The sequence below is a fragment of the Andrographis paniculata genome, unplaced genomic scaffold, assembly GCF_009805555.1.
Source record: "Andrographis paniculata isolate CXL003 unplaced genomic scaffold, ASM980555v1 Contig50END, whole genome shotgun sequence".
NCBI lineage: Eukaryota > Viridiplantae > Streptophyta > Magnoliopsida > Lamiales > Acanthaceae > Andrographis > Andrographis paniculata.
In genome coordinates this window covers 819,626-844,365 of record NW_026137585.1, presented here as the reverse complement: position 1 = coordinate 844,365, position 24,740 = coordinate 819,626, and the positions used below count along the sequence as shown (strand labels likewise).

The window sequence follows — 24,740 nt, the reverse complement described above, 5'->3', positions numbered from 1 at the left end:
ATATTTTATATTAAATTATTATTTTTTTAAACAAATAAAATATACATTATATATATATTATGTTAATATACATATATGTATTTTTTAAAATAATATATATAAAAACTTATTGCACTTAAAAAAATGTATTTACTTTAGATAATTAGATTGTGAAATATAATAATACTATTTTATTCAATATAATAATATATATTTACGATGCATTATTATAATCCAAAATACAATAAAACTCAATATAATAATACTATAATAAAATCTATAGAACACTCAAATAGCAACGGTACGTTCTTTAAGTCATTTAAAAAAATATATAGACACACATAAGAGACTAGGGGCTTTGTTTACATATGCATAGCAAAATTTTTTGCTCTTCATCAATGATAATTTTGTAAGAAATATATTACATCAAATACTTATTACTAAATCACTTAACACACGCAATTCATCATGCAAAGTAGACATGAGCTTATGCTGAAGCCTTAAACATCATTTTTGAAGATTCACTTTACCATGTAATATAAATAGAAATAGAAAGAGAACCAAGCCACAAATTCAAATTCGAGCATCTTTACCTATTCAATTGATTCGATCCCAAAGTCCCCGTAGGTTGGCTATAGCTTGCTCGAAGGAGTGCCGGTAGGTGCTACACGAGATCTTCTCTCCACAGTCCGGGATAGCTCCTTAACGGCCTCCTTCGCCAGATGACGAGGCTTGCTAAGCCAAAGCCCTCCGTCCACCGGCATCACGCTCCCATTTATGTATTTCCCTTTTTCACATTATTATAAATTAACGATTTCAGCAAACAAATCGAGAAAACTAATAGCCGAAACAAACAAATCATATAATCAAATTTAAAAAAATTACAAAAATGTATATTAGATTCTATTTACGTTACTTTTCACACTATTCATCAACATTTTCATTTGAAAAAAAAAAAACCACAACCAATATGTATTTTCACTTAAAGATTTAACATTCAAAATATCATATCCAACATATGTTTATATCGCACAAAACTTCCATAACATATCTAAACTCAACCTAACTAACACTGAATTTTAAGTGAGGAAGATTTCCATCAGTTTAAAAAGAGAGGCATAATCTGAGCAAAAACCCGATTCATTTGCAAAAAAATGCTTCTAAAAGTTAGTTTGAAATAGGATATACGAGAGAAAGGTAAAGATTACAGACCAGCATCCGAGGCGAGGAAAACAGCAGCCATAGCAATATCCCACTTTGTGCCGAGTCTATAAAGAGGCATTTGATCTCTGGAATTGCCACTCGTCATTTCTTCAGGAGCCAGTTTGCTCATGCCGGGAGTATCTGCAATCGGTCCCGGTGCAATTCCATTGACTCTAATGTCATAATCCGTCCCCCATTCAAGAGCCAAATTTCTTGCAAGAGCATCAACCGCCGCCTGAAGAGACACAAGCGCCGCAAAAACTTCTTCAAGACATTCATACATACAAATCCATGTATATATATATATATATAGCAACAACAAAATAGCATGTTTATCGTATAAGAAGGATCAATTTCAAAGTACGAGCAATCTATCAATTTTGGTTCCACCGTTTAAAGAAATTTCAATTTGAAGCCAGAAAATGAAAACTTTAATTCAGAAAGCCAGACTCGACTTAGAATTGAAATTGAACAAATGTGCTAATTGGGGTATAAAAATCGAAATATGCTTCACGGAAAACACAGAATTCACAAACCTTGGCTGCGGACACATGGACCTGATACCAGGCAGCAGTGTAATGCAAAGTGGCACTGATATTCAGTATTAGGCCACCACCAGACGAGTTTCTTCCATGACCGCCTTTTTTGAGGTACTCAAGAGCCTCTCGACACATAGTGAATGTGCCAACAGCGTCGATATCCAAAACTGCAGAAAGTAGTTTCATGTTACACAATCAGTGCTGATATATGAAAATCCAAGCATACACAAAACTTTACATCAATTTTTTTGTATCATACAAATCCATCACAACAGATTGCCACAGAAAATTGAATGTACAACTGATATTTGATAGGGCTACAAGAATGAATTTGTTTTTCGAAAGAGAAAAAGATCCCACAGTTATTTTCTACTTGGTTAAGATCGATTGGCTGCCGAACAAATTGGCATACGATTGAAAGTACAAAACTAGAAACAAATTTGACAGGAAAGATGTACCAAGATTTTACAGAATATCAAAGTTACATGTTATTAATATTGAAATCGAATAATTACAAAATACACTCCCTCCGTTCCAAGTCCAAAGTATACATTTGCTTTTTTCTTTTGTAGTGAATTCAGGAATAATAGTACTTTGATTGTTAATGGAAGTGTTTAAGATAATTCGGACATTTTTGACTTAAACTACAAACAAAATGAATATTTTTGTAAAAATAATTCTAATAATGGATTTCAGCTGCAATCTTCTCTGTTTGGATTAGACTCGCAAAAAACTCCAATGGAAACTGATTATGAGAATATGTTAGAGCAAGACCTGTTCTGAATCCATTGGACGAGAGATCCTCAGCCGCCGCCAGGAAATTTCCGGCGGCGGCGTTCACAAGGATATCAAGCTTCCCGAAATGCTTCACCGTCGCCTCCACCACTCTCTGCGCATCTTCCCGTTTTCTAACATCACCTTCGAATCCAACAGCCTGACAAAAATCAGATATAATAATCAACAAATTGAATAGAATAATTCGATCACGAACCCTAGGGCTCCAATTCCTCGGATTGCAGCAGCTAATTGGCAACAATTTTGGGGAAAACAAAGTTCAAATGAAGAAGTAGCAAATTCAGTAGAGAAGTGAAGATCGATCACCGGAATGCCTAGAGATTTGAGTGACCGGACGGCGTCGTCAAGGACGTGCCGGCGGCGTCCCATGATGGCGACGGCGGCGCCGTGCTTGCCGAACTGGGCGGAAATCTCGAATCCGATTCCCGATCCGCCGCCCGTTAGCAGTGCGACTTTGCCTTTGAGTGCATCGACTTTGAACGGGGACTCCATTTCCGATGGCGCGCTGGATTTTTGGAGCTTCGATCGTTACTGGAAATCGAATGCCCGAGTTGTGGTTGGACGACGGACACATGAACCACAAAAGCAGACTGTTGTGACAGCCTGAGTCTTGTCAAGGTCCTGGAGTTGAAACTGAGGGATCGGAGCCGTTCATGGCGTGGTATCTGCAGTAATGAACGGTCAAGATCTATTTGGTGTTGGGAGTCCATGGTGCTTCCGGGACGGAGTTTGGGCCTTTTGGCGCAGTGTTTATGTCGTTAAGTAGACTATCAATGCGGCGTCGTTTTAGGTGCATATTAATTAGGACAAATGATTGATAGGATCAATGACTTATTGCGAAGAACTTGTTTGGTTGTTTACTATTTTAATTCATGTCTTTTTGTGTGAGGTATTGAGTATTTTGTTGTTAATATAATAAAAAAATTATTTTGTATTAAATTACTGATTTTAATAATAGAAATATATAAATATTATATATATTGAAAATTATGTAAAAAAATTTTAGACTTATTTGGAGACTATTTTCTTTTGTTACATTTTTTTTTAAAATATTATTTAAATTAAAATAATATAGATTTTTTAATTTTAAATAGACAGAAAAAGAATAATTTTATTTACATTATCTAAAATAATATATCTTGACTGTTATATCTAGAATTATAGGATATTAAAAATATATTAATTAAATACTTTTTTTTATTTAAAATATCACATTAAACAACTCTATATTTGAAAATATCTTTCTAACAAATCTCAAGCAAATACGCTCACATATTTTTACTTTGAGAAAATTTCTAATGTGAATACTTAAAATCAAACATTCATTCAAACCCAACTAGTTTTCAATTTTTGATCGAAACATTTTTTTCTTGGAAAAATTTCAAATCAAATATCGAATTTCTAACGTCTCGGTTATGGTGTAGTCCTCTCAAAAACTTGATCGTGGATCACAAATATATATCCATAAATTACAGCAAGACCACCATTTTTTTGCAGAACTTCATAGTTAGTACACACATCGAATTGAATCAACAAATTTATCGATTTTGATTAAAAGACAATACAAAAACAAACAGTTTTCTTACCTAAGAACCCGAGGCAGCCTTCTTTGTCTGTGCCGCGGTAGACATTACGCGCAGCCGGCTCGCTATTTCCGTGAAAGACGGCCTTAATGAAGGATTAGGTGCCCAACATTGCTCCATCAATCTTCTCCATTCTGCGTCGCAATAGCTCGGAATGGTTGGCCTCAATGTGTTGTTCACGATCCCGCCTGTTGATTGTCGAAAGAAATTTACGAATAGAATGTCAAACTAAATAATGTTTGGAACCAGCAAGAACAAGTCGAGGATAGATATGATCGAGCAGTCAAGGGTTTGTTTGGTTTTGGTTTCAAACAAAAAAATAAATGTAAACTATTTCTCTTATAAAACAATCGTATCAAAATATTATTTAAGCATAAACTAAAAAAAACTCAAACTAAAACCAAACAAATCCTTGTATACATTCATCTAAATGTTATTTATGAGAGAAGATAGGATTTGTTTCGGTCGATGTTTATACCACAAAGGATGCAATTCAGCAGCTCGAGATAATGTTCAAGGGAACATTGGGTCACAACTATAATTGTTGCAAGCAAAAACTATAAGGGTGTGTTTGTTCACGGATTTTTTGAGACATTTTACTAATCTTAAAAAATTTCCCTCAATCTAATAAGTATTTTTATTTTTTATATCAGACTAAAATTAATATTTATTTATATCACATTGAACATCTATTTCAATTCAAAATTCAAACCACCAAACAAACACGCCCTAAATCTAAGTATCAAAACGAATAACATTTTGAATTTATACGAACCTATGATGGCACCATAATGCATGTTGGCATACGGTTCCTCCCCCGTGAGTATCTCCCACAAGACAATACCAAATGAAAAAACATCGACCTGTTACAGCAATGAAAACGATGATTAGGAACTCTCCAACTATTCTAGATTAATTTAAAAGCTTTGCAAATAGCAGCATCTTACTTTCTCGGAAACCTTATTGCTACTCCCATTTAGCAGCTCCGGAGCCATCCATGGAAGAGTTCCCCGAACTCCACCAGAAACCAAGGTGTTCCTCTTTATTTTGGACAAGCCAAAATCCCCAACCTGAGAAAATGTACAGTATCAGACACTAATTAGTTCCATCATTGTCTTGCCATTGATGAACCTTAACTTCACAAGCTAGTAAGGATTCGAAAAGTAAAAAATAACATATAAACATTGGTTTCAAGTAATGTAACCTTGCAGATAGGTCTCGTAGGATCTTTCAAGTTAACTAGCAAATTGTCACATTTTAGATCAAAGTGCACTATGTTCTTTGAATGCAGATACTCCATTCCGAAAGCTGCATCCATGGCAATTATGAGCCTCTTGCGCCGATCAAGATTCCTGCATGATAAATTAAATAGTTTAAGGCAATATTAATATAGTTGTTATAGAAGGAAAATAGTAGCGACACATCACACGAGGCAATGAGTAAAGATGGCTGTTATGAGCCTCTGTTTGTGTTGCTTGTTTTTGTAGCTACTGGCAAAAGAAACAGCAGGCAATTGCAAGTTTACGAATGAATCACACGTTTAAGTGATACCTTCCTTTCTGAAGTAGGACGTGTCTCAGAGAACCATCCACCATGAATTCCGTCACAGTAGCCAATGTCCCCCCTGGTCCATCTTGTACCACACCGTAAAATGCAACGACATTTGGATGGTGAAGCTTTGAGAGAATTTCAGCTTCCCTCCAAAATTCAATTGTCTGCAAGAGGTATTATCGTCAAAGTAACAATGATGGTAAAGAAAAAACATCAGATTTATCTTCTTCCTTTTTTCTATATTGATTTCTCATGAACTTTCAAGTGACTTCTAATTATTTTTAAAGCATGAAAATCTGAAGCATTGACATTAGTTCATGACAGTCAAATGCTATATGGAAATTTTTTACAACACAATTGAATATTGAAGATAAAAAAATAAATGAAATAACTACCAGTCTTTCTTGCTCTGATTGACGGCCGGTGAAGCAACTCTTTTTGATGCGCTTGATAGCTACATCTGAGCCTCTCCATCTTCCATGATATACAGTCCCAAATGTGCCAGAACCAAGTTCCCTCAGTTCCTCGAGATCAGCATTCTTTATAATCTGTAAAGCCATTCAAAAGTTGCAAATTTGGTAGTTCTGAATGGATTTAGCCATTAGGATGCTGTTACAACCAGGTCCACCATACCAAATAATTTCCGAGTTAAAAAAGCAATAACAATATGATTACTGAGTCATGCTTCAAGAATGGACTCTAGGTGCACCACGAAAAGTCCATTCCACATATCAATTCTAACAAAACTTTGTAAACTTCATACCATGATTATTTACAGATAATTTGGCACTATGAATCCTTTGCAAAATTTATCTTATCAAATTGACAAGCAACTAGCAAGGCAATCAATACATAACACTCCAGCACGTGGATAAACAATTGACAACAAAACTGTATAAACTCAAGTAAATATCATTAAGAGAATCCATAGTTCGTAAAACATGGCACAAACCTGCAATGAGCTGATATCAATATCCACCAAAGAAGGATCTAAAGGAGGCACGTCAACAGTTCCACTTTCATCCTAGAAGATAGGTAAAAATCATAAGAAATTATTGAAAAATAATCAACTGTTCTTGTATATGACACAATCTAAAAAGGACACAAAAAGTACCTCATATTCCAAATCTCGATTTCTCATATCATCAACCAAATCATCATTTTGCAAGCCTTCGCTCACTTTCACGTGTGATGCATCAAAATTAGAATGAACTGTTGTGGAGACAGCTCCAACACCACTAGAGATGGCATTCTGGTCATCTTCACCTTTTCTCCCAGGCAGTCCCTTGTGACTCTGAAGAATTTCATCTCTCCTAGCTGGCATGAAATCATAGGCTAAAGGAGCCTCCTCTTCAACTTTTGCAAGGCCAGATGGTAATGCTACATGATCTTGATCAATGAGAGAAACATCCCTTTTTGTAAAGTCATCCCCTGCCAGTTTCTTAAAGAAGGACCAGTGTTTAGGATCATGGTTTTCTATGTTCACACTTAAGCCAGCTCTATCACCTTGTATGGGACCAAAATCAGACGAACTATCAGAAAGTACAGCTTTAGAGAAAATATCAGAAAGAAGATCACGAGGGAACCGATCATTGATATCAATAAGAATATCTCCCTGCTCATTCTTTGGAAGGTCAACATTGGATTCTTCCTCAGTGGCTGTCCTTGTTGAAGGTTGAGGATAACCATGGGTATCACTAAGAACAAAGTGAGTTTGAACCCCCCCAGCCCAAGGATTACATTCGTCAGATTGTTTCATGGAATTCTCATGGCTCACAGCGGTGTTGTTTAGTCCAGGTTCTGTTTCTCCCTTGAGAACTTGATTTTCAAGGTGCTCTGCTGGCTTTGGCTTTTGAGTTGTGGAAACCCCATCCTGGAGGGTTTCAGGTTCTTCGGGGAAAGGCTTCTCACTAGAAGATGACGGTTGAGTTGGAATTGCCATATTCCCTTTTTGTAAATTTTCAACAGAGGTTGCATTCGTAGCTTGCTCAGAATGATCAGTTTGTGCCTGGTTAACAAGAAACTGAGAAGCATGTGAATCATCTGACTTTGATATTCTGCTATGCAATTCTGCCTGCTCTCGAGGAATCCACACAGAGCGGAAGACCCTCTGAGGGGCAATAGGTGACCCAATGTAGCTCAAATCTGCAATATCAGATTTCGAGTTGATGGAATCAGAAACAGGAGCAGTGTCAAAGGTAGACTGCTCCTTACTGTCAGAAGTATGGAGCTCAGTCTGAGTAACAGTATCAAGAGGCTTAGAGACATGTGCAGATTCCCCAGCCATTGCATTCCCCCTTAAAGCCTTTGCAGAAAATTCTCTGTCCAGATTAGTGGCCAAGATGGATGACTCTTCCACAGGAAAACTGCCTTTAGTATTATCACTGTGTGCCTGTGAAGTAATATAATCATTTCCACTGTCAGGTTCAGGAAAGGAATCAACTTTCATTTTTGCTTGCTTTTCTTGCACTGGTACAGCGCCCATTGTACCTGAGCTATCCAAAGTCTTCCCTTCATGTCCATAAAAAGATTGCGTTGCAGTACTATCAGAAGCCATATCATATGGTGACTGAAAATCGTAGCCAAATTGAGGAGAATGTCGTCTTTCATGATCATAGTGCACAGACTGGCCATGATACATATGCAAACCAGTTTCAGCAATGTTAAATGTTGGAGCAACATAATTGGAAGGATCAATTGCTGCTGGCAGGGCATTGAAGCCTGATAAATTTGAGTTACTAAATCCCATAAGTTCAGTGGCAGTACTAGGGTCTCCATCAGCATTCAGTGCGTCTAACTCGTTTAAATTGCTTCTGGAAGAGTTTGATAAGCCTCGTAAAGTAGAGCGTTTTCGAGATCCAAAGTCCATGCCATTGACAGCAACAACATACTTCATCTCTGCGTCACCATCAGAATTTGCCAGAGTGAAATGAGCATCATCCAAATCTCCAGGAGAAAATAGAAACATCCGAAGTCTTTTTGATCCTTCTCCATCTTCCCCAATATTGCATTCCTCCATCATGTTCAGTAAATCTTCATCACTTGATATGGACACCAAAGCATCAAGATCCTCTCCTGGGAGCTGGTATTTTATAGCACATGTTTCATCATAAATCAAAGAGGCTTTCTGCCACAAGTCTTTCCACGTAATGTGCTTGTTTATTCGGATTATGCGTGTTTCTCCACCAACATATCTCAGTTTTCCATCACTTGGGCGAGGCAGGATTCTACCACCAAAACTGCAAAGAATCTTGAGTTTGGTTGACGAGCTATCAGATGCTCCTGACGTGGTATGTGTAAGCGTGGGATGAATATTAGAATCTGATAAAGCATGTGGCACGGGTTGTACAGAATCAAATGATGATCGATGGTTACCCTGGTTCCCAAGTGAAGACAAACTATGTGGCTCGAAACCCCTTGTAGAATTTTCTGCTGAGGCAAGCATAGAGATATCTGAGCCAGCTTCAGAACCAGTATGACTAATACCTAAAATACCTTTGAGCTCCATGTAAACAGGCGGATAACTGGAATCCCCAGGTGCATTTGGAATAGATGGCTTCCTGGGATTAACCCGGTCTCGCATAAACTCAAGAGCAAACTCTTCACCAGTCTGTATTGAGTAATTGAGTACGGGTTTATTTTCTGAGAAAATATTTGAAGACCTTGAACTCATATTGGCATGTCCTGAAGGATCAACATTCACAAGATGTGATGCAGGACCATGATCATCAGCTCCATGTTCAGAAGGATGGAATGGCACAAAATGTTGATTTTTGGATGACTCCATAGCAAAACTGACGAATCTCTCTCTTTTCAAAGACAAATCCAATGGGAACAACTGCTGATGCCACAGCCTTGTTATTAACTTGCAAAGGCAACAGAGAAGCACCGCCAAGCAAATACTTTGCTTGTAAATAAGTTCAGTGGTACCTAAGTAATACATAAGACAAGATATACATACATTTTCCAACTTGTATTATTATGGAGAGACACCATTAGCAACAGTGATGGTTGACGATCAAACACTGCCAAAAAAGGGAAATAGTTCATGTTAGTTCAAACATGAGAAATTGGTTGTAATATAACAGATAGTAGATGACTAGATTCCAGAAAACTTTATTTCCTTTCAAGCTTTCAATATGGCTGGATGGTGGGATTCATCTGTTGAGAGAAATCTATGTATTTACTTGTATATATGCCCACATAATTACTTCGACAATCAAATATCCTTTCCACAACAAAATGCACGACAACTTTAGTTCAGCTCAAGTAGAAGTTAGATAAAGATTTGCCAAAACTCTGAACGCAGGTGATGGATACCAATTATCATATGGGCATCACAATTCTATGCATCTCAGACAATAAAAGGAGACTGAAAGCTACACATTTTAGGTATAAACATTATCGACTCTTAGTTCTATCTTGAAAACAAAGAACTTTTTAGGTCTGAAAGCTGAATCATTTCTTCCTGCAACACAATTTATTTCTACAACCTTTAACAAGTGCTGAGCATAAAAGGAGGAGCTTTTAATCAATTCTAGAATTTAATGAGATTCTAAGATGAATTTACAGCCCTTTAAAACCTACCGTCCATAAGTTAACTTCTAAAAAGAAAAAGGGGAAATCCAAAACTGCAACTCGACCAAACAAAGAAAGAAAACACACACAAATGTAGCCAAATTAACACTTGTCAATGGAAGATAAGATTCAATCTACCAGCCTTCCTTGTCGAAAGAAACCCCAAATTATAGAAATGCTATCCACGAAAATGAAAAACCCTAATTTCTGGAAGAAACAGATCAAAGAAGCGTGCACCAAGAAACAAAAAAATGCCCGTAGACTGCACGCCGTAGATATACACCCAAAACATGGATCAGAATGAGTCGAATTGCAGAATCAACGAGATTTACCTCAAAAGCTCCCCGGAATACCTAAGCTGTTGACTAAATCCGCCATTTCCGCAGCTTCATCGTTCTTAGTAACATTGCCATAAAGATGTGAAAAATAATATAGAGCACCGAACGAAAAAGATAGACTCGAACGTTTGTGCGTGATTATGTGTCTACATCTATATATATAGGTGAGAAAAGAATCGCTATTTCTTATTTCGTCTTTTTCTGAGGATTTTCTAACCCTTTCCGACCGACCGCAGATTGACGGCTCGCTCGTCCCTTTCTCCCTTCGGCAATGAATTAAACGATGAATTTGAACAGGTTTTTTTAAACACCGGTCAAACCAAAAACACCATAAAACCAAAAATCAGATAGAATTTGCGACTAAATAAACAAATATCCGATTAAAATACTCAAATCATCATTACACTATTGCAAAACTCGATTTCGAAGCATCTCCGCAGTGATTGGCCAGCAGTATCATTGACTAATGATAATATTACAATACTTTTAGTCAACACACAAATAAATACACTTGAATCGGAAGCAAACGCAGGTTTCCACAAATCATCGAGCGGATTTTCAATGATCGTTCATCCGCAGGATAAATAATAACAAAAAAGCAGATTAGGTTTATCTTTCGAGTGAAGCATTAGCAAAACCATTGATCTCTAAATTATTGCTTCGGTTATGGCGAGTTCTTCGTTCTTCGTGCCTTCGTTCTCTACAGTTTCTTGTGCTTCACTCCAAGTTCGAGCTTTTTGTTTCAATGGTTGGATTTGTAACCCTAGTTTATTTTATTTTTTTAATTTTAATTATCACCGTTGATGACATCTTGGACGGTCGGATTTAATTTAATTTTTGCCGATCTTAGATGGTCAGCTATATATTCAAAGTTGACAATTATTTTATTTTATTTTATTTTAATCAGTTATCAGAAAAGAAAAAGTCTTGATTTTATTAGAAATTTTTTTATAATTTTTTATTTTATTTTATTTTTATTTTTTTTATATTGTGAAAAATTGCTATCTTGTAAATTAAGTCTGACAAGCTTGTTTTTTTTTTTTTTGAATATTTGCTTTATTGTTGGCCTTCTATAATCTCTCTTACGGATCTTGTTTTTCATAAGCTTCCTCAGATCTTTCATAATTTTTATAATTTGTACATTTTTATATTTGTGATTTTTATTTAGTTCGGGATGTTTAGTCTCTAGAATTTCTATGTGCCTTATGTATTAAAAATAGTTTGACATTAGCGAAATAATTGTATGATATAGTAATTTAATTATAATATAAGTTTGGTTTTTTTTTTTTTTTTGAGTTGATAGAGCGAAGAAAGGATTTGATAAATAATACTCCTCCCTCTATTAATTTGAGATAAATTTAACATAATATAGTAATTTAAGTATAATATAATTTATTTATTTATTTTTATTTGATAGAGTGAAGAAAGGATTTGCTAAATAATACTCCTATCAATTTGAGATAATTTAAGCGACAAATTAAAAAAAAAAAAAGTGAAAATAGCTACATAGTTGCCTGGACACTACATATTTGCAACGAAATTTCGTTCTTAAAATTTAATATCTAAAGGAAAAAATTGATTTAAGAACGAATAAATCTTATTATAAAATTAATATATATATATATATTTTTTTTTTTTTTGTAGCGGGATACTTTGCCAGGCAGCAGAAGCTAACAATCGGAAAGGAAGAAATACATCTCCATAAACACACCTTTTCATCTTTGTTTTTCCTATTTTATTAGCCCAATAATTGAAAATTATACACCATCAAATAAATCTAAAACCGAACCCCACCCAATGGAATGGAATATAGATACAACGCTCAATATTTGTAGCTCCAATCACTCGTCATCTTGCCCTTCTGAATAATGCCATTTTCAATCAAGTACTCGACAAATTCGTCGATCAGGTACGGCCATGCCCCTTCTGGATCATAGTTCGATAAGGAAGGATCGAACACCTGCATATTTGCAGAAGAAATAGTTTAGGAAATGCATCTAATACGCGACACTTTTGGTGGAAGAAAGAATGTCCGAAAAGTTCGACCCAATATGACTATAGATGTGCACAAAATAGTAACAGAAGATTCACTAAAATTTAAAAGAAGATAAGTAGATAGAGTATTGTTACTTACCCTTGCAAACTCGAGTAGCTGGGACCAGGTGTCTCGAGAAATTGCTTTGTTGTGTTTTACCTATGTAATGTAATGATGAGAGACGACTATAAACATTATCAAAATAAACATTATTGCTAACATTATTTCTTAATTATGAAAATGCATCATATGCAAACAGAGTAGGTTCAGTATGTTCCACCTGCAAGAACTTGCACCAATGTTCGACTAATGGCCATTTCTTTTCCGCAAATAGCAACTGCCACATTCCGATCGCGGTATCTAATGCCAAAGATTTCTGACCCTGAACAACAACTCATATTAAAAAACCACTTTATTGTGAAGGCCAAACTAATAGTTCTGATCCAAGTAGTTAACTTTAATAAAAGGAACATTTGTGCAGTTGAGTAAAGATACCTTCTCTTTTGCCCAGCCAAATGAAAAATTATAAATCTCTCGGTACTTACCTGGACATAATAAAGAAGTATGATTGAATCGCATGAAGCTGATATATGATTATTAAGCTTCTGAAATTAAGCTTTCTCGGCGTAGAGGATTAATGCACAACATAAGCTCAGTATAGAAAACATGCACAAGAATCATTTTGACAAGTGAAAGGCAATCGGTGATATCACATACGTTCATCTTTCAATTCGGAACGCATAAATGATAATCTTTCTCTAAACTTCTCCAGTGAATCTATGCTGCCATAATATATATATACACATATCAGAACAAAGATTATGATTCAAACATAAGTTAAGACCAATACACTGTTAAATTATAGTGGAAACAAAATCTCTTTTGAAAAGACATATATATATATATATATTACACTCACCCAAGAGATTGTAGTCCATCAATAAATTCCTGCTTTGAGAATTCACACATGGTAGCAGCCTTCATATGCCATGATACCACCAGCTACAAAACATACATAAATGACTGGCTTAAAATTTCTATATAGTAACACTTCATACAGGCTGCCATATAAATATCGTTTGAAAAACTCCACTATTTGTTTACATTCCTATCTTGCACTTATCAAATACATATGTTGTACGATCACTGTTAGAAAAGAGTATTATGCTTTGGTTCAATTGGCGGGCATAGAACGCAAAACTATAACAAAACCACGCGATTAAAACACTGATCAATTCTTGTTAATACAAAATTTTGACTTTGTAATCTCATAGGGAACTTACCATAGCAATATCTTGAGGATCAATCTATCCAAAGTGCAAAAGAAACATGAAGTCAGTGTGTTATTTGAACAATAATATTTGCTATAATACTAAAAAAACATTAAAAAAAAGACATAATGAATGAAATAAGTGCTGGTAAGACGGAAATAATCATGGGGTGTTCTTATCTCCTGTTTTAGGCACTAGCGAGTAGCCGTCAAATCTACCTGAAGGTCGTTGCAGAGGAGAGTGATTCCATCAGCCAACATCATATCAGCATGGGGATCTGAAAATAGAGTAAACCCTATTATAAGACTACTTTCAAAAGGTAAGAATGTAGAAGAACTATTTAAATATAATTCACACAACAATCCAAACTGTATATGAGAATCTTTCACAATCCTTCGACGAAAATCCAGTCACTAAATATACTACTAAAAACTTATTACTTGCTTCAAATATAACCACACACTATATATTATAACATCAAGAAAAGTAATCTAATTTCTGATCAAAAAAAGAAAAGAAAGTAATCTAATTAACACCAAACCTTAGTTGAATATCATTAAGTAAAAAACACGAATCATAGAATGCTCGTATTTAATAAGTCACCAAAAAAATTCAATTTCAATCTCACTAGACAAGCATCAAAGAAGTGTGCTTTTCCAAATGGTAATATGAAACTTAAGACAAGAAAGCAATAATGAGTAAAGACCACAATCTCCATAAAAGAAAAGGAAAGATACTTAAAAAGGGAGTATGCGATTGAAGATGATTAAATCAGAGCAGTTTCTATTTTCTGCTCAAATAAAAATTGTAAATTAAAATTTTGAAAAATTTACCTTTGTATCTATTGTATAGCTCCTCCAAATGCCTCGTATCGGCAGCAGATTTAATATGCGGATGGTTGTAATATATGTCAAATGCTCCCTCAAACTGCCAATCACAGGACTTAAAAACCTGTAGAGCATTTTTTTCACTGCATCAAATGAAAACAAGAAGGTAAACCACACAAATCACTATCCACATTCAAAAATCACCAAATACAAATGACAAAATAACCAGAAGCTTAGGTTGTGTTCTTTTGAGTTTTCATTTTCTATTTTGCTTGCATTCTTTAATTTTCCTACAAAACATCACATTTGTTGGGTTTGGGTTCCTTCTACGTGTAGGAGGCCCAACAATTGCCCTAGCCGTCATAGTTGGGAGAGGGATCATTTTGGTGCAGGGTTTGAGAGAGACAATTGTCATCCACGCATGCGAGAGAATCGGCAAGCAAGAGAGAATTTCTTCAACTCGGTTCCGATCAACGGTCTCGTCATCTTCGGATGTTCCTTTTGGTATCGTTGATTTTTCCTTATTTGTTTGGATTCGATTTTGAATCTTATTGGTTGGGCATTGGAATGGATTGTTTGTAGTTGAGAAATCTCCTGTGACTGGGGTTCAATTCTTGTAATTGAGTGTGGAATTTGATAGCCCTTTTAGTTGTGGTTATCTTTGATTGTAAGAACCTTTTTTGATATAGTGGATTTTGCCTTGGATCGGGTGATAGGCCTCGTGGTTTTTGTCCTCACTTGGAAGGAGTTTTCCACGTTAAAAGTTTTGGTGTCTCATATTGTTATTTCCGTTGTTTATTGATGGTTATCATTCATCTTCTTTTGGTAGAAAAATAATTGATAGAAGGCAAAAGGTTTTGGTGGAACAATTTGAACACAATGTTTAGGCGTATTTTGGTTTGCATTTTGGCCTTCTTCCGGTGTTCTTCCAACATAAAGACATTAAACTAGTATTTCACCATAACACAAAAGAACACGCAAATACAATGGGACCAAAAACTGAAAATTATCATGAATTACAGAGGTTCGACGCGAAGATATGGCCTCCTTTGTGTGCATTTTTGTGGAATTCTAAAGATCTTAGGACATAGAAGCATCACATTACATACAAAAAGCCTCTCAATTTAGCCGTTCCACCAAAATTAAAAGCCAAAATCGATTACTCAGATACCTGGCGCCGGTGATTCCAATGAACTGCTGCAATTTGTCACGCTGTGCTCTGTTCAACTTGTTCTACACGAAAAAAACGCCTCAACATCATCAATTCCACACATAATTGAAAACAAAAACACGAGAGTTTTCTTGAGGAAGAATTCGAAATCGTAAAACATACAGATTCAAGCAAAAATTGCGGAACTTGAAACATTAACACCAACCACTTACCATACTGACAAGCGAATTGAAAGCTCCAGTCCTCTAGATAACGATTTTTCGGGTGAAATTAGCAGAGGGCTAGCGTCTTGATTCAACAGCGGATCCTTCACTGTGAGACGCCCCCACAGAGAAATGGGAATCCTTTCTGGTGTTTCTGATTGGTAGCATATGTAAGCAGGAAGTAGGCACAGCCACTTAATAGGGAGTGAAATTACTTTTCTGTCCTTCATTTGTTTTCAAATTTACTAGGCCCAATAATTTGGACGGCCCATTTATTCGGCCCAATTGTCAGTGCCTATAAATAATCGTCACGTGGAAATCGGCGCACTTGGTGGCGGTCTCCGCCGTCCGCCGTCCGCCGTGGAGCCGTCGGAATCTCCCATGCACACATATGCATTTTATATTATATAAGGACATTGATTCTCAGGAGTATTAGGAATAGATTTCACTCTTTTTGCATTGCACTTTGTTCTTCCTCCACAATATTCGACATATGGAAGGCGGTGAAGGTAGGAGAGAGCTGCTGGATTCATCGGAGATCGGCGGCGATCAATCAAGCTGGAGACTCAACGTAAACGAGTTCCGATTTCCGAAGCGTAGTCTCGAGCATCATCGCCAGTCGTTTAGTCTCAGACGCCTCCTCCGCGATAATAGTATGTTGTTGATGTCTTGATGATGCGTATGGATATAAATGTGCAGTTTCGACAGTTATGTTTTCTCGTAAGTCGTATCTTTACTTGCGAAATCTTCGGATTTGGAGTAGATTTTTTCTCGACATAGAAAAGATCTTGCGATGGTTGTCGAATACTTTCTTGGTTGAGAATCTAGGAATCATTTTTGTTTTTCTTTTGTTTTTTTGTTTTTTTTGTTTTTTTGTTTTTTTTGTTTTTTTTTTTGGAGTGAATGAAGATAAAACCGGAAACATAAACAGCTAGGTTTCTATCGCAATTCGCAACCATAGTCAACAATTTTTTTTTGCGATTACATAACTTCTGGCTTAGGCTTAATGATTAGATACTTGAGCAACTCGTTATGATTTCCAATTCAACTTCTATTCTGCTTGTGGTTGTAGCGAAACATTAGTTTTTCGCTTTTTGAAAAGATGCTGCAGAGTGCAGAAGATTTATCTTTTGAGTATCATCTGAACATGCCAGAGGATGATCCATGATTGTCTTGTATAATTTAACGATGAAGTCGCATGAGTCCTAGCTGATTCCCTTCACTTGCAGACAATAGTAGAATGTCAAGAAACTTATTCAGTCGGCTGGCTTCTTTATTCAAGTTTTGATTGGGTGGGGGTAACCATGTGCTGCATCCTGCAAATACTCTGCTGCACGAGCATCGGGTTTCTTGCTGCTATGATTGCCTGATGTTTGTGAACATACTGTATTTGAACTTTTTTTCCCCTTAGGTAAGCAAACGAATGTTTCGGAATATTACAAAAATCAGGAGAAACTCTTAAAAGGTTTCGGTGAAATGGAGTCGATCAACAGATATGGTGTTTCACCGGATGCTCTTACAGAGGTTGGTTATGGAGTTTTTGTTATATTTTCTGCTCTATTACGGAAAAGATTGAGTTGTTGTTAATCCCATGTGTGTCAATGTGAAGAAGATCGTTTAAGTGCGTAACTCAATCTTAGCTATGAGTTAATTGATATTCTTTTAACTTAATGATAGCTAAATAGTATAGTTTCAGGAATGCACTCTATTGAATAGCCTAAGAATTTTTGTTTGCCTGTTGGAACAATATAAGAATTGGATTAAGTGAATAATTCATCATTATTAAATTAGATCTTTGATTATATATATACTTGTATTGTTTTATTTTTACCCATCTAATAGTCAATTTTCATTTATAATCTATGTGATCACATACAATTATTAACTTAACATCCGCTCACTAGCTCCTTTCCTACTCAAGAAGTTTTATGTTCATCACATAGTAGTTTCTAACATTTACCATAACTGAGCTATATCTGAAGCTTAGTTACCTCTTTCCCTTGTTCTGCTCTATCTGATCATCGAACTTCTTTCAGGATGAAATGAATCGGCTGGCCATGAGTGAGAGGGTAGCCGTGAGTGTCTCAAACATCGCAAATCTGTTCCTCTTTGCCGCGAAAGTTTTTGCTTCAATCAAGACCGGGTCTCTATCGGTGATAGCATCGACTATGGACTCACTACTAGACCTTATATCGGGCCTGATTCTGTGGTTCACTTCCCATGTAATGAGAACGCCTAACCAGTATCACTATCCAATCGGAAAGCGACGAATGCAGCCTGTGGTAAGACTTCCCATCAATACTTCCCCCTTAGTAGATGTTCTTCACTTGTGAAAGGATTACTAAAGGTGTGTTTTTTTGGTTTTTCTTCCTAGTTTTATATTTTGCATCGAAAAAATAAAATTTATTATTTTATAAAATATCACATTAAATATTATTTAAATACGAATCAAATATTCCAAATTAAGATCATGATTTTGGCAACTGAAATTAACTGAAGACACTGCCTGCCTGCAGGGAATTATTGTTTTTGCTACTGTAATGGCGACTTTGGGACTTCAAATAATTCTGGAGTCTGCCCGTCAACTCCTCACAAAGGTAATTTTTATGATATTTATGAGCTTTTTTATTATTATTTTTTATTCAAAAATATAATATTTAAGTATTTATTTTAAAAAGTAGTATATTTTTAGTCTCTCTTCTGTGTTCTAGTGTTAGTTTTAATCTCCCTATTTTTTACACTGTTAATGTTAGAAATTAAAATAAAATGGAAGAATGAGAAACTTAAATGATTATTATTAATAAATTGTATTGGGACAGTCTGGTCCGCATATGGACCGCGAACAGGAGAAATGGATGATAGGGATAATGGTGTCCGTAACGACAGTGAAGTTCATGCTCATGCTTTATTGCCACAAATTCAGCAATGGGATCGTTAGAGCCTACGCTCAGGATCACTTCTTCGACGTCATCACAAACTCCATCGGACTAGTAACAGCTATTTTAGCAGCCCGATTCTCCTGGTGTATCGATCCTACCGGCGCTCTCATTGTGAGTATAATAACCCGTATACAGTATATTGAGAATATGCAAATATGTATATATATATATATATATGTACCAAATGTATCCTGTAATATTGGTACATACCGTTATCATATAAAAAATTATGGTATATTAAAATTCATGGGTGGGGTATATCACAATTTTGGCAATATTTTTCCAGCCTAATTCCTCTCAATCTTGATAATTCTCTCCTTACTTCAACGTGGTGCGCTCGCTAATTCTATGCTCTACAGATAGCAATATACACAATCAGCACATGGACGAAGATAGTGATCGAACAAGTTCGATCGATTATAGGAAGAGCAGCGCCGCCGGAGTATCTAGCAAAGCTAACGTATCTGATATGGAACCACGACAGGGAGATAAAGCATATCGACACAGTTAGAGCGTATACCTTCGGGTCTCATTACTTTGTGGAAGTCGACATTGTGTTGCCGGGGAACATGCCACTGAGCCAAGCGCATAACATTGGGGAGATGCTGCAAGAGAAGCTCGAGCAGCTCCCCGATGTCGAGAGAGCTTTTGTTCATATCGACTTCGAGTTTACTCACAGACCAGAACATTCCAGCCGCTAATAGCATCGGGGTATGTTATTGTTCTCTCCGTTCATAAGCATTACTTAAATACCTCATCATGCTTCATGCATAGTAGCGACACATATTGCATGTGACATAGTAATATTGTATACTGCGTTACACTATTGTCTTTCGATTTTTTTACTAATTCACTAGATTAAGAAGCATATTCATAAACAAATCACGAGGGAAAAAAGACGAGCATTTTGAGTAATGAAATATACATAATACTATAGGCTTGATTCCGAGGTGAAATCGGATATGTATCACTCACTGTTGCATTGACAACATAAATAGATACCGAGTTTCTGCAGGGGGGTGCCGTTGCCTCGGGACTTTAGTTTCCGCACCTATGTAGAAAACGGATTCATAGTATTATATTGGTGAGTGAATTTATATATATATATAAAAAAATCTAAAATACCCTTAAATGGGGTAAAGAGTGAAAGTGTGACAATACTTAGTAAATAAAGATAAGAATATGGTAAATTAGTAATCAAGTACAGAATACATAGACTATAAATGAGAAGTGATTAAATGGAAAAAGGTAATTTAAATAAGACAAGCCTAAATGAAAGAATAGTATTTTTGGTAGGAATTTAGGGAGATAAGCATCGAAATAGAAGAAAAAAAAGGAAAGAAATTAAAAGGCTAGTATATCGGGTAGTTAAGTTTGAAACAGCTACAGCATAGTAACAAGCATATGAAGCAAATGGTAATAAAGCTATCTTGATTACCTATACGATGCTTCTCATTGACCGAATGGAGTGAGATCGATTTTGAAAGATTGCTTGCCCTTGCTAGCCTTCTACAGAGACAGATATGTAAAATTCGAATTAGGAAACCTCTCGAAATAATCGAACATCCGAAGCTCATTTTTCTTTAAGTGTTTAGCCATCCTGAAGTTAATAAATTGTATCAGGTAAATGATAGATTGTTTACAGCTATTGCCATGAGCTCTTCAAGAAGTTCCTCAAAGTGGCGAAGAGGCTGGATAATGCATATGAAAGCAAATGAGTAAGTTATAAATACTCCGCAAAGTAGAAGCAAAATTACAAGCAATACAAATGCTCTATCAATATTAACGTTAAAGTAATACATACATACCCACTGTGTTGGACCATCGACTGGGGCATTTGAAGGGTCGTTGTGCACCTACATCGAACAATAACAAATACATGTATAGATAAAATACAAAATTTTGGTATACCAAACTCATTATATTGAAAAATACCGAATTTACTAAATTTTTTTCTACGGTATAGTATGGTTATCATACAAACAATTTCAATATAATATAGGTATATAATTTTCAAATTTTCAATATATATAATTTCTTCGGTATATCTTTTCAATATACATTAAAATATTTGGTATACAAGTATGCCGAAATGATATGCTAAAAAAATATCGTAATTTTTTAAACAGTATTATTATAGAACTTTGGCTACCGAAAAGTTTGTACCTCCATAAAGATTCCATCCACCCCTACAGCAACTGCTGTCCGACCAATGCAGGGTATGAGTTCTCGAAGGCCTCCGCTAGCGACACCACCGCCTTCCAGCTGTTCGGAAGATCATCAGGCAAATATTAGATCATTCCCATGTTGAATTAAAGAGGAGAACCAAAATAATTACAAAGAGATATCAAGAACATTAGCAGTTCTAAGTGCTTTCGCAAATTTGAAGTTGTGGGGCATATGATTTGCATTGTACATTCGTATGAATTTGTTTTGACACTATTCATTCTACCAATTAAATATTCATCTCTTAAAAAAAATCACATTCCAAAGTAAAATTTCAATTCCAATTTTTTTTACTAAACTTTTTTATCATTCCTAATGAAAATATACCTATTTTCATATAAAATACTATATCAAACCACTATTTTACCTAAAAATAAGAAACATAAATGAAAAGCTACAAAACACAAACACTGCACTTTTCTAGTAATTTGGGGCACGGCCAACTTATGTACAGCATTGGTGCCACTGAACCTTGCGGCTACAACTTTGGTTCAATTTTTAATCATTTCTAATTAAAACTTCTACACCTAGTTTTTAATTAAAAAAAAAAAAAAAACATTATTTCTTTTTACAAAATATGACATTAAGCAACTATTACACAAATCCAAACCAAATGAGCTCTATGAATCCCAAATCCTTCAATTAGCACACCATCAAAAAGTTTCATACGTACCTTTCTCCCAGCAGGTTGTTGTAATGAATGTGTTATATCAGCCACCTGAAAGAAGTTATTTTATTTGAGGAAACTAGAATAGAATACAAAAGCATCTGAAATCAAATATACAAGGGGTTGAAAACGTTACAATGGGGCAATTGGCCTCCCGCATCCACTCAAAATTTCGTGGATCGACAATCAAGTCACCTGCATATTGTACCAAGGGCAAAAAAAATTACACAAACAAAATATGTTGAGATTGACTTCAATACTTTCAGCGTATATCAATGCAAGGAAAAATATATATTTCTCTATTCAAAACGTGGCTCCAAGAAAAGAAATTCATAGCATTGTAGATATGTGTAGAGTATTTATAGTCGTGAACACAGAAAACCATCGGCTGTTCTTTACCAAACCAATTGTTTTATAGTAATCCCTCAATCTCAAATCTTTTACTTTTATTTCTAATTTGAGATGTCCAAAAGGCTTTGCTACGTTTCTTTATTTACACATAGTTTTTACTCTTTTAAACATCTAAAACACAATTTATAATCTCGTTCCTAACAAAAAGTAGGGACAAATTTGTTAAAAATGTATCAAAGTTATACCACCTGAAAAGCCACGCAAAAAACAAAACATTCCAGGACAGAGGGAGTATGTCTTAACTCAATAGGCAATAAAGTAGTTTTCATTTTACAGATTCATTTCCATCAAACATAATTTGTATTTGATAAAAGGAAGCGAGGATTACGTACTGTAGCCAAACATGGTGCCTCTCTCACAGACCATAACATTTTCATTTCCAGCCATTCTAATCTTTTCTGCAGAGTTTGACATAACCTACAAAACCAATCAAACAAAAGCAATCAAGCTAGAGATGATATCTAGGATTGGGAGTAAAACCCGAACGAAAAGAAAAAGAAAATTGGATGTATGAAAAAATAATAATAGCAATAACAATTTTTATGGTTGCTGTGCTTACAGAAGGAGCACAAAATTGGCCTTTCTTAATGTTGATAATTTTTCCGGTCTTGGCAGCCGCCACAAGTAGATCCGTCTGTAATTCAGAAAGGCCATAAGCAAATTTGTGAACCACTCTATAACAACAAGCAATAATAGAAAGGGAGGATTGAATTGTTAGAATAATGCGATAATTGTGTCTAACCTGCCGACACAAAAAGGCGGGGATTTGAATTATATCTGCAACCTTGCCAACTGCTTCACACTGCAAAGACACAAGTATTTAGTCTAGTGCTATTTTGAAATATTCACACACTGGCACATATATATATATATATATATATATTGTATAGATAGGTAATAGAAAGAGAGAAAAAAACATAGCAGATAATGCATTAATTCATATGCCACATTTTGTCATAATAGAACTGAATCGATACAAAGAGGAAATATTAGAAACATCAGTAGGAAATCACATGAACAGAGGGATTTCAGGAGCAATTATTAAGCACAGTTCAACATATTTCGTAGGTCAGTTCAGTAGCTTACACTGCTACACTATAGTTCAACAATTTTCTTGTGTCGTTAGCAAATTTACACATATCAAAATGTGATTCACGGTTTTGGAATCTTAAAATCTCTAAAATAATGCTTCAACTTGATTCAAACGTCCGCAAGAACAACGATAAAGTAACCATTTCAGACTGACCTGAATTGTTTCATGAACATCTGTCACAATTGGAAGGTCAAATGTAGTTTTCACTTTTTCCAGAATCTGCAAACCAAAGCAGTAAAATTATAGGCACAACAGACGAATCAGAACACTAATTGCGCCGTCCATACAGCAGAAACATCGTAACTATTGATAACCGTTCTGAAACAAAGAAATTCCAATTTCACAAAGAATAAACTGGAAGAAATTTTACCTTCAAGCCTTCAGCTAATCCAGGACCACGAAAAGACTTGGATGATGTCCGATTAGCTTTGTCGAAGCTCGATTTGAACACCAATGGCAATCCAAGTCTATACGCGATATAAAAACATCAACATCAGTCGCTATAAATTCAAACTTAAGACAAACTCAACGCAACAAGGATTCGAGAATTATCAGTACTTGGAAGTGATGGCTTTGATATGCTTGGCCATGTACATAATGTGATCTTCTGATTCAATCACATTTGGTCCTGCTAGCACAAAAAATGGCTCCGCTGTCTGTTCATAAAAACAAACCAACGCATAATTCAACCTCTTCTCAAATTCGAAACCAAAATCAACGTAACAGTTTTAAAAATGCAGATATGTGTAGAAACTAGAAAAACCTTGAGCTGGTTGAAAAGCGCCGCCGACGATTCCATGCCTGACTGCAACTTTTTTGGTTGATCAGAGAAGATGAAAATAATTTTTGGATCTCAGATCCGCGGAATTTTGTCTTTTTATTCGTCTTCGCTGGTGATTGCTCGTCGTTCCGCCATGGAATTACAGCAGCAGAAATAATGGATTGGTTGAGCTCTATTTATATATGGGCTTATTCGGCTTAAAGGGTGACCCGTTTAAGCCCACTTCACTCTTAAAAATAAAAAGAAGTTTCCAAAAAATTCTTTGGGCTACTCTGGGTTGTGTTTGATTTTTATTTCAAAATCAAATAGTGTGTTTGTTACAGTAAAATTTTAACTTTAAATAATTATTTCATATAATATAAATAAAAATCGATTTGATTTTTAAAATATAAAACTAATTTTTAATATAATATAATAAATAATATATATTTAATTTCACATTTATACAATATTATTTTATTAATTTTCATCATTGCAACTTTTTAACTACACAAATTTCGAACACATGATAATGAAATAATTATTGGATCTAAAATACAAACAAATAATT

General features: G+C 35.4%; 6 protein-coding genes across 13 annotated transcripts in view; 1 reads left to right on the top strand and 5 right to left on the bottom strand.

Annotated features, from left to right (window-relative positions):
- Window positions 1-24,740, bottom strand: part of LOC127253313 (elongation factor 2) — an 83,697-nt gene that overhangs the window by 57,408 nt on the left and 1,549 nt on the right. The gene's annotated exons all lie outside the window — the stretch shown is intronic.
- On the bottom strand, window positions 442-3,113 carry LOC127253317 (peroxisomal 2,4-dienoyl-CoA reductase [(3E)-enoyl-CoA-producing]-like). The gene is made up of 5 exons (XM_051277858.1): window positions 2,823-3,113; window positions 2,496-2,655; window positions 1,719-1,888; window positions 1,192-1,417; window positions 442-766 (listed from the first exon to the last, which is right to left on the bottom strand). The coding sequence occupies exons 1-5, from the start codon at window positions 3,006-3,008 to the stop codon at window positions 612-614; spliced, it is 897 nt and encodes a 298-aa protein (XP_051133815.1). The 5' UTR covers window positions 3,009-3,113; the 3' UTR covers window positions 442-611.
- LOC127253311 (uncharacterized) lies at window positions 3,061-11,306 on the bottom strand. Of its 4 annotated transcripts, none has more exons than XM_051277836.1 (10): window positions 10,561-11,306; window positions 6,765-9,675; window positions 6,603-6,674; window positions 6,046-6,198; window positions 5,651-5,814; window positions 5,304-5,451; window positions 5,047-5,169; window positions 4,875-4,962; window positions 4,103-4,287; window positions 3,061-3,181 (listed from the first exon to the last, which is right to left on the bottom strand). In XM_051277836.1, exons 2-9 carry the CDS (start codon window positions 9,591-9,593, stop codon window positions 4,103-4,105), a joined length of 3,762 nt encoding a protein of 1,253 aa, XP_051133793.1. In that variant the 5' UTR covers window positions 9,594-9,675; window positions 10,561-11,306; the 3' UTR covers window positions 3,061-3,181. The 4 variants fall into 4 exon arrangements, with proteins under 4 accessions (XP_051133793.1, XP_051133794.1, XP_051133795.1 ...); XM_051277837.1 differs by lacking the exon at window positions 3,061-3,181 and having other exon boundaries at window positions 3,976-4,287; window positions 6,765-9,515; window positions 9,612-9,675; XM_051277838.1 differs by lacking the exon at window positions 3,061-3,181 and having other exon boundaries at window positions 3,976-4,287; window positions 6,765-9,488; window positions 9,612-9,675.
- LOC127253319 (uncharacterized) lies at window positions 12,246-16,226 on the bottom strand. Its single transcript, XM_051277860.1, has 11 exons — window positions 16,083-16,226; window positions 15,871-15,932; window positions 14,706-14,842; window positions 14,091-14,149; window positions 13,885-13,908; window positions 13,521-13,603; window positions 13,319-13,383; window positions 13,097-13,146; window positions 12,882-12,983; window positions 12,701-12,760; window positions 12,246-12,526 (listed from the first exon to the last, which is right to left on the bottom strand). The coding sequence occupies exons 1-11, from the start codon at window positions 16,083-16,085 to the stop codon at window positions 12,389-12,391; spliced, it is 783 nt and encodes a 260-aa protein (XP_051133817.1). The 5' UTR covers window positions 16,086-16,226; the 3' UTR covers window positions 12,246-12,388.
- Window positions 16,415-20,727, top strand: LOC127253315 (metal tolerance protein 10-like). 5 transcript variants are annotated; one of them, XM_051277844.1, is made up of 7 exons: window positions 16,415-16,726; window positions 17,485-17,597; window positions 18,110-18,355; window positions 18,590-18,670; window positions 18,893-19,123; window positions 19,372-19,723; window positions 20,636-20,727. In XM_051277844.1, the coding sequence occupies exons 1-6, from the start codon at window positions 16,567-16,569 to the stop codon at window positions 19,711-19,713; spliced, it is 1,173 nt and encodes a 390-aa protein (XP_051133801.1). In that variant the 5' UTR covers window positions 16,415-16,566; the 3' UTR covers window positions 19,714-19,723; window positions 20,636-20,727. The 5 variants fall into 5 exon arrangements, with proteins under 5 accessions (XP_051133801.1, XP_051133800.1, XP_051133804.1 ...); XM_051277843.1 differs by lacking the exon at window positions 20,636-20,727 and having other exon boundaries at window positions 19,372-19,880; XM_051277847.1 differs by lacking the exon at window positions 20,636-20,727 and having other exon boundaries at window positions 16,587-16,726; window positions 17,303-17,597; window positions 19,372-19,880.
- On the bottom strand, window positions 19,776-24,350 carry LOC127253318 (2-dehydro-3-deoxyphosphooctonate aldolase 1). The gene is made up of 14 exons (XM_051277859.1): window positions 24,173-24,350; window positions 23,968-24,065; window positions 23,780-23,876; window positions 23,563-23,628; window positions 23,059-23,118; window positions 22,876-22,950; window positions 22,649-22,733; window positions 22,042-22,100; window positions 21,912-21,956; window positions 21,179-21,277; window positions 20,821-20,868; window positions 20,656-20,703; window positions 20,451-20,521; window positions 19,776-20,063 (listed from the first exon to the last, which is right to left on the bottom strand). Exons 1-13 carry the CDS (start codon window positions 24,206-24,208, stop codon window positions 20,465-20,467), a joined length of 873 nt encoding a protein of 290 aa, XP_051133816.1. The 5' UTR covers window positions 24,209-24,350; the 3' UTR covers window positions 19,776-20,063; window positions 20,451-20,464.